The sequence below is a fragment of the Ammospiza caudacuta genome, chromosome 4 (assembly GCF_027887145.1).
Source record: "Ammospiza caudacuta isolate bAmmCau1 chromosome 4, bAmmCau1.pri, whole genome shotgun sequence".
NCBI classification, from domain to species: domain Eukaryota; kingdom Metazoa; phylum Chordata; class Aves; order Passeriformes; family Passerellidae; genus Ammospiza; species Ammospiza caudacuta.
Window position 1 is genome coordinate 55,325,036 of NC_080596.1, and position 16,628 is coordinate 55,341,663.

The 16,628-nt window shown below is 38.5% G+C and overlaps 2 protein-coding genes across 5 annotated transcripts in view; both read right to left on the minus strand.

Annotated features, from left to right (window-relative positions):
- The window catches only part of WDR19 (WD repeat domain 19), a 39,446-nt gene extending 29,017 nt beyond the window's left edge, over window positions 1-10,429 (minus strand). Inside the window, exons 1-10 of the mRNA XM_058803057.1 lie at window positions 10,407-10,429; window positions 8,849-8,940; window positions 8,699-8,764; window positions 7,067-7,192; window positions 5,264-5,379; window positions 4,562-4,677; window positions 4,150-4,230; window positions 3,674-3,786; window positions 2,245-2,418; window positions 981-1,051 (exon numbers count right to left, since the gene is read on the minus strand). Coding sequence (XP_058659040.1) covers window positions 981-1,051; window positions 2,245-2,418; window positions 3,674-3,786; window positions 4,150-4,230; window positions 4,562-4,677; window positions 5,264-5,379; window positions 7,067-7,192; window positions 8,699-8,764; window positions 8,849-8,940; window positions 10,407-10,412 — 961 coding nt within the window. The 5' untranslated portion in view covers window positions 10,413-10,429. The remainder of the gene's footprint in view (window positions 1-980; window positions 1,052-2,244; window positions 2,419-3,673; window positions 3,787-4,149; window positions 4,231-4,561; window positions 4,678-5,263; window positions 5,380-7,066; window positions 7,193-8,698; window positions 8,765-8,848; window positions 8,941-10,406) is intronic.
- Window positions 10,430-10,850: 421 nt separating this feature from the next.
- KLHL5 (kelch like family member 5) overlaps window positions 10,851-16,628 on the minus strand; it is a 48,485-nt gene continuing 42,707 nt past the window's right edge. For all 4 annotated transcript variants that reach the window (XM_058803117.1, XM_058803119.1, XM_058803121.1 and 1 more), the window contains 2 exons: window positions 14,421-14,592; window positions 10,851-12,343 (listed from right to left, as the gene is read on the minus strand). In XM_058803117.1, the coding sequence (XP_058659100.1) occupies window positions 12,287-12,343; window positions 14,421-14,592 (229 nt within the window). In that variant the 3' untranslated portion in view covers window positions 10,851-12,286. The remainder of the gene's footprint in view (window positions 12,344-14,420; window positions 14,593-16,628) is intronic.

Genomic DNA, 16,628 nt, shown 5'->3' on the forward strand with positions numbered 1-16,628 from the left:
TCAAACACATAATTAACTAATACAGTGTTTTCCTCAGAGTGAAGACTTGACAGAATCACAGAATGATCTGATCTGGAAAGGACCTTAAAGGCCATCTAGGTGTAACCCACCTTCACTAGACCAGATTACAGATCTGTTACAAAACTGATCAACATCCTTCCTCTTTTCAACACTGAAAAGAGCACATTCAGTTCAGGCAGCACATTCAAAGTGATCCATAATACTGGAAGCAGCTGAGCAGAATTCAATCTTACTCCCCTTACTGCCAAATCAGTAAGCACTAAACACAGGAACTGCTGTTTGTTCCTCAGTATCTGAAAATGCCATTAGAAAAAAACATACTCCAACTGGCTAATACTAATATTCCAAGGGAGACAGAGAAGTGTTGTGCTGAAAATATCCTAGATTTCTTAAAAAGAAAAAAATTTTAAAAGGAAGTTTTCTACAAATAAAAATGCTGGAGGCAACCATCGACTTTACAAAAACTGAAGCATTTACAAACACTACATGAGGAGACAAGGGTGGAAACTCACTACTCAAGAAAATGGTTTTGTAACACTGTTCTGGAAGCCACAGGCACAAGTCCTGTACATCAGGACAAGAACAGATCAAGTATCAGTGTTAGAACAAGACATATCAAAGAGCACCAAAAAAATTAATGGAAAGAAGCAGAAACCAGTTAAGTGTATTATTGTAATAATCTGAATACAATGTAATACAGATTCAAAACTGCACAACACTAATTGATCAAATGTTCTGAGAGCTGTACTTCTCTACACTTTGAATAGGTAAAATATGCTCCCATTTTGCTACAGGTCACCTAATAAATACAGGTTGGGAAAGCAGGAGTTTTTGAAAAATTCTGTATTTAAACAGTTTTTCCAAGAGCAGTAGTTTTACTTTAAGAGCAGAGACACTGTCAAAATTCCAGTTTACTTAATTTGTAAAATTTTCTATCCCCATGGAGAAAGTTAACATACCTTTGTTTTCATCATCCAAGTTTATTATGGCATACATTTCTCTCATATCAGTCAGATCATGGATTTTGATGCTAAAACAAAAATGAAGAGCCAGTCATTCCCACCAATCCAAATCTCAGTAATCATTAACTGGAAGAAACACAGTCCAATCAAGACAGCCTAACTGAGCAAAAAGTAGAACACGGATGCAAAATGTCTTCAATTTCCTAAAAACAACAGATTATTATCCATCACTGTAAATAGTGTATCACTATATCACAGAACAAAAATATTTGCTCAGAGAACTAAAATTTGAGGAAAAGGCACAAATCCAATTTGAAAGAATAGAAGGCTAGGGAACATAGATTGTTATTCGCTTTGATCTGTTATAGCATTTTAGTTTTAAAAGACATTACTGATGGACACACAGGGCTTGAAACATGGATGCAAAAAATACTTTCAATTCTCCTGCATATAAAAGGGAGAGAGTCAGAGTTTACTTATGCTATCACATCACTCAATGCAAGTTAAACCACTGAAAGAAATAACCCTTATTGTACCATAGCTCAAGTGCTTGAAGTTTCACCATGTTTTGCTCACAGTTAAACCACTCTTGATGTACAAGTGTCATAAATCAGCAGTTGGTCCTACACAGAGCTGAGAACAGAGAGAACTGTTTGACTCCTCTACTATGACACAAGTCCTCTTTTGCTGAAGAATTCAGATACCACAGAATCAGGGATTAGCAGATGAGGAACTAAAGGAGCTGTTCTATAGTATGCACAGAACATTTTGGAAAAACTCCAGTGTATTTAATTCCAGTTATTTATTTCCTTTTCAACTTTTGTCTAGACTGCAGGTAAGATCGAACACTGGAGAGGAGGATATAAGGTACCAACATTTTCAGTGCAGATTTAAATTAATTTTTCTCCTGTTGTTAAGCAGATGTTTATGTTCAATCAATAAATCTCAGTAAAGAAGTTTGGACTATCTTGTTGCCAAGCAACATAACAGAAAAAAAATTGATCAAAAGGAAAAATACATACAAAGGTTTATTTCTTTTTCTGTTTTCAATTAATGATATTAATTACAGTTGCAGAGATTTTTGTCAACAATAGCTTCTCCTAGCTCTAGGCAGAGCAGCAGTTCCATACAGCCATTAATCTTACCTTTTCTAAATTCACTTCTCAGGGAACCTTGAAGGCTTAGGAAGCAGAGTGTGAATGCCCATTAGCTCCAGTCCTGAGAGATGAATTCTATTCTTTATATATGAACTACCACTTACCAATTGTCCCCACATGATGCAGCTTTGTTTAATGACTGTGATATAGCAATGCTGCTAAGATTATCCTTATGATTATGAGCTTGAAAGACTTCTTGTCCTATTTCACGAATGTGTGTAGAAATGACTACAAAATACCCTTGTGAGAAACCAATCATAATGTAGCCATCACCATACCTGTTACAAAAAAGTAACATTTTAGAAAAGAGATCTATTAATGCAATATGCAAAAAAGCATTTTCTTTCAGACTGCTGGGGTACAGTCAATGCCACCCAGCAACAGAAAAGAATAAACAAATTATGGGTATTTATATATATCATGTTGAACCATATAATATAAAATAGGTTAAGGGAAAACTATCAAAGGTCCCTGAAGGACAGAATCATGCCTGTGCCCAGATGCCTTGTAAGTCATCTTTATTGTCTCCTGTTTGTTATAATGCCACTTTATTTTCAGCAAGCTGTACACCTGGCAGTAATGGCAGGATAAAGATTTCTGGTTTCCTCATTGAAATAAGCATACAAGAAGATGGCAACTTTCATTTCAAGGTTCTGGCCTATGTGGTCCCATCAAAGCCATGTTAAAACAATAATGCCAGTCACTGTGCCCTTAAGGGCACTGCAAACACAGTGGAAGTACCAAAGCAACAAATTTGTGAATATTCTGTTTACTTTTCATAGTATCAAGCAGAAATGATGAGGTTAAGGCACAAATAGTTACAGCATGTAAAGATTAATTCAAACAATATCTCATTAGCTCAATTGCAAGAAAAATCACTGCAAGGGAAGCAGCCCAGGTACACCTTGTTACACATGGTCATAAACTAAGAAGCATATAGCTCCAGAATTTTTAGATCTGTAGTATAAAGGGATGTCAATTCCATGTTGACTGAACAGGCATTAAAAGACAAGCTGTAATGATTCAAAGACACAGAAATAGTACAGCTACGTTTTTGGTACAGATCTGAAACTTCTAGCTTTGGTTTTCTTCATAGAAACATTACCAATGGTATTGCACAAAAAGAAGGCTACAAGAACTTTGCACAGCTTTGCAAACCAACAAACTAGCTGAAGGACACAACTCTACCCCTAGCTCTTCCACCAGTTACTCATCCAAACAGAAAACAACCCATAAACCCGTGAGTTTAATCATCTGTCACGACAGCAACATACTTTTGTGTAAAGCTGGGCATACCAACAGTGATTCTGTTGGCAGATACTGTTTTACAGCTATTGAACAATTGAGTAGAACAGTTAGAAAATGCAGACTACCTTGTGTTCAGAAAATAATTACTGAAAAGTCTACAATGCAGACAACAAAAATCCAGTCTGAGCATGGGATAGATGATTTTGTTTCCAGCATTTATCAGAACTACTTGGGAAATCTCAACTTCTTAATACTAGAATAATTAATTAAGAAAGTTTTGCTCACCATTTGTAGCTTACAATACTGCCATAAGGCTGCTGAAATTTCAAATCAATTGGGTTATCAGGATCATTCAAATTAAAAAGGAAGAGAGTCTTCTTGCCAACCACTACACTGACCTGCCAATAATTGAAAAGAAAAATTAACATGACAAGAATGGCATTACTTTAAGGCCCTATATTTTCACTAGAAGATGAGATCTAGGAATTTGAATAATCCTTAAGAAACCCATGGATCTGAATTCTGAATCTTCATCAACAGCAGAAGAGATTTTCAGGACATTCCCCTTCGCAAGCCAGTGGTTCACAAATCTAAATGCAAGCTCAGCAGAATACACTCTCAAATCTTTACAATCTCAAATTCAAGACTTTCCCCTACAGAAGTCAGCTCCATTTCCTCAGAAGAAAAGGCAGCAGGTCACATGGAGTTATCCTGTTAGATTATTCCCACTCGAGCTACAGTATTTTGTGGTGACTTCTTACTGTGCTTTCCCTGGTTGATACTCTGTCATCAGTCTTCATAACTGAGAACTGCATGTCACTGGGATCTGAGCTGACTGAGGTCTGCAAGAAAGAAGTGCAGATTGAGAAATCAACAGTTAATGCAGCCCATGCTGATGATAAATAATGGCATTACTCCTGCCACGTATAATTTTGCATAAGGACAGACAGGGAAAGTTACTACTGCATTTAGTATCAAAGTCAAGAAAATCACTGGGAGAAGACATGACCTCAGTTTAGGTCTTAATGACATGTTGGCATAAAATGAACACTGAAAAAAGAAAAAGCTCCTGGTCCTTGAAAGCCCTGGGATTCAAAATGCACAAGCTCCCATATGTCCCAGCTTTCTTGGAAACCAGTACATCTTAAAATAAATGTCCATTATAAATACTACCTGTCTTATAGTATCCCCCTCCTGATTGCTTATAGTAATCATTCTATCTTCACCTCCTAAAGCAAGGAGGTTTTCAGTACTCCAACAGCCACAAGTAATCCTCTTGGTGTGTTTACCTGAGAAAGAAAAAAACCCATAGAACACAAATCAAACACAACAACAACAACAACAAAAAATCTGTGATGGAAGTACACATCCTTCAGCCAGTCACTCAAACACAGAATGTCAGAATGTGAAACAACCTGTCAGAGCAAGAGCCTTTTTTTAAAAAATCTGCTCTCAGATGAAAATCTTTTGACTTTAGATGAAACAGCACAGCCCTTGTTCTTACATTTATTTGCTTCACATTTCTGGGGAATGTGTTACATCCTTAGCCTTTATGCCCAGAGGTACTCTAAGGAGGTAAGAAAGAGTAACTTAGCAAATGAACAATCACACAATTCCTTGGCAAGAAAGGTAACACAAGTCCCCCAGGAGGCAGTAAGGCAGTGTTAGGTATTTGTGTATATATACATACATATATATATATAAAGTTAGTATTCTCTCAAAATACTCTCCTGAGTACACCAAAGTAGAAGGTGCAAGTTGAGTGTGACCACATTTTTTACCTGCATGTTTATATAGAGAACTGGAAAGGAAACTATGTATATTAGCAAAATTCCACTTTCACATGTGCCAGAGCAGTTTCAAAGCAGTCCATACCAAGGACAGAAATCTTGCGAGAAGTCTGACGGTTATATATGAGTAAGTTTCCCTTTGTTGTTCCAACAGCAAGTAAAGCTCCTACTCGAGACCATAACAAGAAAGACATTGCATCCCTAAAACAAAGAAAAAATTTACTTTGTATAGTAGAGATTCCTTTCATGTGTTCACATATTCAAACATTTAGCAAAATAAATTTTGCATTTGTCTTTAATTTCTATGAGTCATACAGACCAACGAGAACTTTCAAATTAAGTAAATGTTCTCGACCAATATCAGAATTATCTAAGGATGCAGAAGATAGTAAAAGTAATAAAAAATCGTATGAGGTAATGTAGCATGACTTGTACTTGTAAATGGGTCTGCAAACATCAAGAGTCTTAGATGGAATCACTGGTTATTTTCCAGTCACTTTTTGTATTGTTTTTTTTGTTTGCTCTTCAATAACCCAATGCATTTAGCCAACTCAAAAGTGAGTAGGTCTAGTTCTAGTCAATGTAATAAAGAAGTTAGAAAGATCTATTTTAATTTGAAGTTTCAGATAGAGCAAGGCCTATTTTGGTGCAGATATTATATATCATGTTAAAAAACCAAGAGCCTCTTAAGCAAAAAAAACTGTAAACCAAAATTTTCTAATTAGTGCAGTCCCTCCCAACTTTTTAAGTTTCACTCTAGGCATGCAATAGAAATTTGAAATATTGACAGGTGAAATGCCCTCCAATATATTTGGTTTGCATATAAGGATGCTTTTCTAATTTCAAAAAGGGAAGGATATCAGAAAAGCCTCATTATCACACTGTTTATGTCTTGGTGCTTATTCTGCTTAAGCAATAACACCATGACAAAAAAAAGGATCAGGGATTTACATAGATATATATTGCTCTAGCAAGACTGCCTCCAGTAAGCAATTTACCTCCAGTATTAGAGAGAAAGATCATGAAGGAACTGCAATTAACTGCAGACTCCATTCTGTTAAGTACCTTCTATGTTCCTTTTTGCTTGCATACTGGCAGGTTACTCTTCTCCCCATAGTATTTGCTCACACATGAGCAACAGACCATATCTATTCATTCCCTCAATATAATATATGTATAACACACATCTTAACAAACACAGGCAAGAGTTGTTTCCACTCTCTCTCCTACAAGAAGAATATTTATGTAGAACGCAGGAGTTTAGAGAAATAGACTCAAAGAAGTCACAAATTTAATTGTTAAACCAAGCTTATCTATTAACCCAATGCTTGATGGTTATGCCGACCCCAGAAGAATCTAAAGTCTGTGGCCAAATTCAGAGAGGTAAGGCTTTGACCCTTAGATATCTCCTTTCATCTTAAACTACTCTACTTTGTGAACAGCATTTTAGCCCCCTTATTAATTTAAGGGGAAAAAATAATTCTTAGCACCACTGATATCACTTATCTCACTTTTAAGCTCCCTTTAGCTGGTGTGAAAGACTTAGGAGAAAGAGTAGCAAGTGCAGATACATGAAAAATTCACCCATCCTTGTTGCTACCGCAAAGGTGAAACATTGAAGAGAAGTGCTCTAGAGACAATTGCACTGCTGACACTCAAAAAATAAACAAACACCCTGTAACCCCCAAAATCCCCATCCACAACAAACACTTCAAAACCAGCAAATCATATAAAAAATAATTTAGCAATTAACAGCAGCATATTAGTTTAATTAGTATATATATTATGAGGACTCCAATAAAAAGATGATCTTGAAATATAGCCTCCACATCAACAAGTTGCAATGGTAAAACTCTTTAAATATCCACATTAAAACAAAATTTCTTACCTCATGCCACTGTCTACCTGGCTTGTTTTGTTTGTGATTGCATCCCACAGAAATACGGTGCTAGATTTGTCTGTGATTATTGCTAAAGTATCTCCATCCTTATCCCAGTCCATAGCAACGCAGTTACTGAAGAAAAAAAAAAACCACTAGGAATGTTAAAGTGTGTTTGTAAGTGTACAGAAACAGCCAGAACTATGCAAATGAGTCCCTATTTTTCCCTTCTCCTCCCCTGCAAACCCAGACTGGAGATTTATCTGTAAACTATTCCTATAGCAACCCCACTCTTATTCAAATTATTATTATTACCCCACTTATTATTCAAATCCCATTGATGACAGGGGCTGAGGGAAGGCCATAAAAAACACTGCTACCTGTGTTCTAGTACTTGACATACGGTCACGTTGATTTTCAAGAGACACTGAAAGTCCTCTGTAAGGTTGTCGTTTGTTAGAGGCCATTCAGAGTTGGGATTACTTTTCTGATAATACATCTCTGATTCCACACAGCTTTCCTCACTTTGGACAATTTTCTGGAGAGAATGTGAATTTATCACACATTGTGCAAACACTGCACAGAAAGAGCTGGGCCATAGATATTACCAAGCAGAAGAGACTGACACAGCCAGACCATATTATGAACAACACCTACCCTGAACAGCAAGGTGTGATGGTCAGTGAAAAACATGTGAGTCTGCTAAAGACTATGAGAATTGCATCTCCTGGTTTGGTGCAATTACCACAAAGACTGGATTTCTAGACTTCTTGGGGAACTGAGTGATTCTGGCTCATATTAACCAATGACACAGGGCTATTTAAGTGATGATTTGGAAATTAAAGTTATACTCTTGACTAGAGGTTTCAGCCTTAAACATCATGGGAGTTTTGCCTTGACTAAGGGGTCTGTCTTAATTGAAATTCATCAGGTAGTTAGAAATAAAATTAAAAATTGCCATGATGATTAAGAACAGTTAAAGTGCTAAGAAGAGATGAACAGTACACAAATGAAACTAACACGAGGTATTAATGATGCTCAATAAAAAAGTATTTATTGAGCAAATCAACATGATGACCCAATGTCACACCATTTTTCCCTAAGGAGGTTTCCCCTGATCCATATCCAGCCGGTTCCTATGGTCTCACTACCTTTTAAGAAGTTCAATATATCTTCCCAAAGTGCATAAGCTTTTAGATTTAATCTGAAAAAATCCACTTTGTAAACTTCCATACCACTCTCTGATGTGAACCAGAGAGTGATAAGCTGGGAAAAAAGTATCATCCTGACCTAAAGCAACAATGCCAATGCGTACAGTTATGCCACTGATGTAAACACAAGCACTAAACCAAAGAAGTACCTTTCCTCAGCAAAGCCATGGTAACAAATTGTTAGAAAATCGACAACAGCAAGAATGCAAGGATATATTGCACATAACCTCATTATGAGCCTTCTTAATGTGATAGGTCTTTTTTTTTTTTTACATTTTAATTACATAATTTGTCTTCTCTGCCAGGTATGTTCACCAGAGATAGTATATCATCCTACAAATTTCTCCCATTGTCTAAGCACCTCACCAGAAGAGAATCGTTTTTAAAGAAAACAACAATGAAAATAATTTAAACCTATCTTAGGACATACCCTGGCAGGTTGATGTCATTTCTCTTCTGACCATGACGATCAAAAATTTTCACAGAACGATCACCTCTAAAAAAGATTAATATATAGAATAATTCCCTTTCTTTATCAGCAATTTTGATGGACAAATGCAATGAATAGTTGCAGTCTTACCCTATTACAGCAAGAAAATTTCCTAAAGTTTTCTGCCAAGCAAACTGTACAGGAGAACCAGACCAAGCTTTTTCATACAGAGTGAATACTTGCTGGAGGAAAAAAAGAAAAAAAAAGTAGGAAATGATACATCTTAAAATCATCATATATAAGAATACTACAGCTGCCTAGCATGTTAGTAACTGAGTACTGTGGAGGTAACCCCCCCTCCACCACAAACAGCTTCTGTGTGATTCCAATGCACTGAAGTAGCAAAATCCCAGATAAACGTTCTTTGAGTGGAAAAAATTGAAGTTTCTGCTGCTGGGTGTTCGCATAGAGAACTGCAGCTCTATTAATAATAGACTATTATTTTTGCCTCCTAGTTACAAGAAAAAAAATTGCATGAGACTCTCCCCTTGTAGTTCAAAGACCACATCGTTAATAGTTCTTTAAATTTAATGGAAAAGTCTGGGACCAGAAAGCATCCTTGGTTTGTAAACACAGAAGGCTCAACATTCACTCTTTTAGAGACAGGTAATCTTTTGGTTACTCTGAATTGCTGGGTCTTAAAAGCTAAGATCCCAAACCAACACACTATAAAAAGAGATTCTGACTTCCAAAGGAGAAAATTTCTGAACGGCCTTTTCCTTTTGCAGCCCCCACAGATATTTTTATGTAACCTGGGTGTAAGATAAAGCCCACAAGTTTGCTCCATAGCTGGCTATCGTGACTTATATCCCTACGTGTCATAAGATAAACACCAACCCCTGCTGTCCACCAAATGCCTGTGAGGTTTGCTCGTCTGCCACAGGTTCTTATCCCTTCTTTTGGGTCAATGCAAACTGAGGCATTCTTCACACTGAATCTGCATTCTGCTCACAAAACCAGCAAAAACACAACCACCACATGCCACACTCATAAACCACATCTGACAATGACGTTTGATTTTGAAAAACAGTTTAAGGAGGAGGGCCACCAAGATGATTTGAGGGAAGAAGCACTTCTCCATCTATGAGGAAAGGCTGAGAGAGCTGGGATTGCTCAGCCTGGAGAAGCGAAGGCTTTGGCGTGACCTAACTGTGGGCTTTCAGTACCTGAGGAAACATACAGGATAGGGAGGGACTATTATAAAGGCATGCAACCGCAGAACAAGAGAGAATGGCTTCAAACTGAGAGAGTAGGTTTGGATTAGTTACTAAGAGGTGGCTGTGACGGTGGAGAGGCACTGGTACAGGTTTCCCGCAGAAGTTGTGGACACCTCATCCGTGGAAGGGTACAAGGCCAGGCAGGATGGAGCCCTGAGCAACCTGGGTTGGTGGAAGATGTGCCTGTCCATCGCAGAAGCGTCGCAACTGGATGCCCTTTAAGCTCCCTTCCACCCGAAGTCTCCCCACACGAAAGTAAACAAACGCGTGAGTGCCGGCAAGCACACCAGGCCCCCATGCCGCTGCCGGGCGGCCCTTCCCGCCGCGCCTCCCTGCCCGGCCCAGGCCGCAAACGCCACCGCCCGCTCGCTCCGCGGGCCGGACCCAGCGCTCCCCGCCCGGCCCCGGCGCCCCGCGGCCCCCGGACCCACCTTCATCGCGGCCACCAGAGCGGGCTGCCTGCGCCGCCACCGCGCATGCGCCTCCCGCGCGCGGCGCCGCGGTCACCGCGGAAACGGAGCGGGCCGGGGGCGGGCAGAGAGCGGCCCCGGGCCCGGCCCCGGCGGGAGGAGCTCTGCCTGAGGCCGCGGCACCCAGAGCGGGGCGGGCAGAGAGCGGCCCCGGCCCCGGCCCCGGCCCCGGCCCCGGCCCCGGCCCCGGCCCCGGCCCCGGCCCCGGCCCCGGCCCCGGCCCCGGCCCCGGCCCCGGCCCCGGCCCCGGTCCCGGCGGGAGGAGCTCTGCCTGAGGCCGCGGCACCCAATTCTCAGAGGAAAAGGGGAGTTTTAGACCGCGGTCACGCAGAACGGGCTTCTAAACCAGGGAATAAAGACACACAACTCGCCAGCAAAGCCTCTTGAGATCAGCTGTATTCCAACTGCAAAGCTTCATCACAAAGTGTCACCGATTTCTTTTAAAACAATAAATAGTTCGCCGAGAGCGTTAAAACACACGTTTAAAATTAGAAATGTACAAAGGACTTTGGGTATCGGGCACTTCAAACTTTTTAAAAAAACAAAAAAACAAACCCAAAACATTCAATGAGTTCACATCTTCCCGTTTTTCACGGGCGGTGCTGTTCGGAGAACATAAGGGACAAGGCACATAAAAGCAAATAGAAATAGGCTTCTCCCGAGAACATTTAGATGGTTCAAAGCAATTCGGTGTAACAGCAGAGGGCTCGAGAAAGGCAAATTATGAAGTATCTTAAAAAATTAGGTAACTGTTAAATAAGGTAACTAATTTAATACAGCCCTGCGAGGAACACTTCACTGTCCTGTAAGATGCTGAACATGCTTAAATGGTGGCAGCTGAGCATCTGGCAGGATTGGGCCCTTTACATTTTTAGATAACCTTACAGGAAAGACAGACAATTTCTTCATCTTATAAAAGTATACTTCTCATAGTAGTGCAAAGCCTCATTTAAAAATGTAATTAGTCTAATGTAATGGAATGCTTCAAAAATTCCAAAGTGCAAATATTAAACTTAAATTGGTTAATTGTTAATCACACTTTAGAATTCTTCCAATAATGCATACAAACATCAAAGTAAATACAAGAACCAAAGCAGAGCAAAAGGTATGATGTTCTACATCTTGCATAATAACTCTGAAAACCCCAAAAGTACACTGGATGTCAAAAATATCTGTCCGAAATTATTAAATAGCAGGTTTCTATTAGCATAAGACAATATTTAAAATAAGGCTTTGGTTAAATAAAACGTTTGCTTAACTAGGAATGATGCTAAAAAGTGCAAAAGATTCACCAAATACACAACTTCATTTCCAAGGCAGACATGACACCTGCCATTTACAATAGTTTGCATTGGTTTGTTAGCCTGCCTTGTAGTTACTCACATACTATTTGCATTTTATTACAGGCAAATTAAAACTATGGGGTCCAATCCTATAACTTGTTTCATCCAGAGATAGACCCAATTATATCAAAGTATATCCATTTACAGCATCATTGCTCTGCATTTAGGGAAATCAAGGCCCCAGAACCATAACATTTGATTATTATAGTGAGTTCACTCATTTTCTTAGCACTTCCTAAACAGAAGTCCTCTACTGCCAACTGGCAGGTTGCAGGTGACTTTCTTACAAGAAGAATTCGTGTAACATATGCATAACAAAAGTTTTTAAAAAGTGCTTAATATTGGTCCATAAGAACATCGTGTCAACTTCAGATCAAACACTTTGCTGTGGTAGAATATCCTGCACCTGGTGCTGATTGGTGCACTTGTAGTTTGCTTGAGGAAAAAGTAATCCTCTGAGTCTACACAGGAAAATATCATCTTCCCAGAGAAAATATTTCAGAGTTTTACAGTCACAACACATGCTCCAGCTCTTCCTAAGCACAGTGGTGCAACCTGTAAACAAACAAACAATTTGTGAGATGAGTGCAATCAGTCCTAAGTAATTTCCCCCCCTAATTATACAGCTGCAGCAGAATGACAATATCACCCATGCTCTGTTAACATGACTTACAGATTGGTCCAAAATTGGATACAAACACAAGGCAAAGGTAAAGATATTTTATATAACAGAGTGAAGCACTCTGAAAACAATAGCAAGCCCTAAGGACATCAAAACATTCTTACTGATAATTTCAATTATTCAGTATGACAGGAAAAAGAAACCTTTGTTATTGTACAAACTGGATACCTGAGCTAGACAATCAGACAATTGAGTAAAGGGTGGTAAAAGAATGCATTTCTCAGAAACAGAAAATGCCTAAAATTATAGGGGCAACCTCTCCTTTTTACTTGATTATTTGATAAAATCCTGTTAAGAGTTCTTGAAATCAGAATAAATTCACCAGCCTTTATTCTTTAATTGCAAACAGAATTTACTTCTGGCAAGACCCTTTTCTGCTGAGATTCTGCTGGACTTGAGCAGAGGGCAGTAGTTTCTAACAGTCCCCTTTGCTTCCCCTTTTAACTTTCATAGTATTGCAATATATGTGAATAGCACATCAAGTGGTACAGAGACTATCCTAAAGAGAAAAAAAAGCTGTTTATGCCAACTCCCCTATTTCTTTTTTTTCCCCAGGAACAATAGACTTTTATAGAGCTGTCTGTGGCTCTGACAACCTTCACCTGAGAAAATTCCACTGCCTTCTCCTGAGTTGTGTGAGGATGAAGAGGTGGCAGACTGCTGACATAATGAGAAAAGGAAGGTACACAAATATTTCCTACTCCCTCTGGGAAAAATTTGCAACTATCCTACATACTGGGATTGTGGCATTCGGTGAGACATAGAGGGTCAAGGCTAAGGATACAGAGGTACATACAGATGACCACCACCTAAACATGTGAGATTCATGAGATTCATTTAGATGCAATGGTGAGAAGCATAGTTTCTCTCCTCTGGTGAGAAGCACCTTCTGTCCTCTGATACACTTTTTTTTTTTTTTTTCTTTAGCAGGACTAACAATGCCATGGGTTATCATTACCAGTACCAGTGGATGCCCCAAACTCTGATGATCCTCCTTGATGACTTGTGTTTTAAGAGCTTGCAGCAGTAGGAAACAGAGGGAAATGGACAGTTGAGTTTTTTGTGTTCCAGGGATTTTTATACACAGCAGTTTAGTTCTCTTTTTGAGTTAAGAATTTGGGGCTATTACCAGAATAACATATCCAGGTGGCTTAGAATTCAGTAGCCTAAATACTGGTGTCTGATGCTACTACAGATAAGCTTGGACATTCATCCTGGTCTGCAACTGGACTCCAGGAGGGCCTTGGAGTCCCCCAGGGTCTGTGCTGTATCTGCCAACCTTTGGTGGATGTAGATGCTTTAGGGTATCTCAAATGGCATTAGATACCAAAGGAGAGTCAGCTCAGGATGTCCTTGTGTGTGCTCTTCCCACAGAGAGACACATTCCTGGAGCTATATAAAAGTAACCAAGCTCTGAACTGACAGTAATAGTTTCTGAGCATGAACTGTAGAATTATTTTTATTCTAAAGCTGCAAAAATAAAAATGGGTAAAGGCTTTCTGGAACCTGAATACACTGTACATGGCATTCACCTCAGGACGGGATTATTTATGAAAAAATGACCAAAACCTTGATGAAATAAATGTTGAGCGACACATTAGAGCTAAAACTAATCTACATTTATCATTTATCTTCAGAACAGGAAGTCATGTAAACAGAATCCTTTATGACAGTTTGGGGAATGTGGCAATACATTTTATTAAAAGTAGCTGAAATTGTCAAAGAGAGTAGCTATACTCTAGCAAAAGCAAGGAGGGCAGTTTATTGGAAATTAACAACTGTCTGTTCAAGAGAAGTCATCTCAAGATGGTACACAAAGGAAAAAAGATTCACAACAGACTAGTAAGAAACTGCTTCTTAGAGAAGGAATATTTGAATTCTCCTTGCAAAAGGAGGCACATTTGAAATAACAATATTAATAGTAGTGTATGGTCTGATCAGAAACTATACCTGTGTCCATTCATTTGTCTGGGGATCATAGGACTCCACAGTATTAAGATATGTTTGCCCATCATATCCTCCAACAGCATACAACTTGTCACCAAGAAGACACACCCCTACTGCATCTCTGCTAATGCTCATGGAGGCCACAGCAGTCCACATGTCTGTTTTGGGATCATACCTAAAAGATAATTTGTGTTATGCACTAAAACTGTTACCAAAATTCAACAACAACAAAATGTGCTGGAATTGATGCTGTCAAGGTAGTAGAAAATAGAACAGCACAGATCTGAATGTCAATTTCAAAGGACTTTCCCCCCCTCAATTCCCCTCCCTTTGAAACTGCTTCTTTAGTCATCTGGTAACACAAGTCACTACTAGCCAGATATCTACTTCATGCTGCTTTCCAAATAGTCATACAGCCATATACAGCTGCTCTTACTACACTTTGTATGTCTAAACATGCCATGCCAAAAACAGTTCTGCTGCTACACCACAATAGAGCAAGTGCTTGCTTTAAGTATGTCAAAGCACAGGCTGGTAAAATTTGGTTTGGCACTAAGATTACCAATTTCAAAAATATGACCCCCAAAAGTGGTTTGAAAAAATTATATGGGAAATACAAAACCATTAAGACAATTTACAACACTTTTGAAACCAGAAGTATCAGCACAGTAAACAGCAGATGGTTTAATGAAAAAAAATTGTGTGGTTCTAGAACATTATCAACATTCTTTACAAGTCAAATTGAGAACTACATAGGAGACTCCATGCTATGCTTATGGCAAGGAATATATTTTAATCTGACTAAAAGAGACAATCTTTTTTAAGACTGCAGATGCTTATAGCAGAACTAATGTAATTACAGAGCTCTGAAGGGCTCTAAAACTGTACAAAGAAAAGAATTATTTGGCTAAGACCATACTTGCTAAAAACAAGTTGAAAGACAGTAGTCTTAATTTATGTGCATGAAGAGCATAGATACAAAGAGCTCTAGCAATTTTATTTGCTGTCCTCTAGTCAAAGTATTACACAAATGCATGCGAGCATAACTGTAACATGAAAACTACTTGAAGCACAGATGCAAACAGAAGAGGGTGATTAGTAAGCTACTTTTCCAATTATTTTATAATTTATAAGCAATTGTATTTATCTGGGAATAGCAACTTCTTTTGCAAAATATAATTTAGAAGTTTAGTGTGGTCATAAAAGCCTGATTTTTTAAATTAATATTTCTTAATTCTTTATTTTTTTTAAGGAACTAGTTCCATGAATTTGATGGTCTTCAATTTCAACTCACTTAAAGAACAAGGACAAAATGCATTACGATTCCTATTTATTAAAGTAATGAGTTCTGTAACTTTGTTTCAGAAAATACTGATGTAGAAAAATACACAGACTTACTGCTTCTCTTTGGTTTCTGATTATCTGTATAGCCCTAAAAATTTGGTATTTGTTGAGAAGTAGCTTCCTAACTGCAAACCTTTCTGGGGTCTTTTCAGTGCAACTTCTGCATGTTAAGGGCTATGGGCCACACTATTTTCAGGTCTACTACGACTCTGAAATTTTGAGCTCTCTTGTGGTGGATTTTTGTGGTGTGGGTTTTTTGTTGTTGTTGTTGTTTTGGTTTGTGGGTGTTTTTTTATTTCGTATTTTTTAGAGGTTAATGGTAGAATATATATCCTGGCATGAATAAATTTAGTAAAAGAAGAATACGGGCAATGAGGACTTACTCTAAGTGTTGGGAGGTAATAGAAAAGAAGAAAAGTTTTACAGCTGGTGGTGGGGGAGCAGGGAGAGAATTAAAGCATAGTTCAGAAATATCTAAAATGCCAATGAAGATTTAATACAGTGAATTATGAAGTATTTACTACCTTTTAAAATTATTTTATGGATCACATGTACTACTGCAATTTGTGATACAGTCATTCATTAATCACGTTACAGAAAGATATACCAACCTAGGAATGACTGAATTACATTCCAATTTCCCAGTGTCATTAGAGGGTACAAGAAAGAATTTGATATATAAAGATTCACCAAACCTTACTGTTAACTCCTTTGGAAGTTGTTATATGAATAGATTCAGACTTCTTGTGTAAAAGAAGATCTGCTCCATTTTTAAAAGCAATCAACTCCACGTTGTTTCAGTTACCCAACATAATTAATTCAATGAGATTGTTAAAATAATCTAGATGAATTGCATTAAGAAGAATT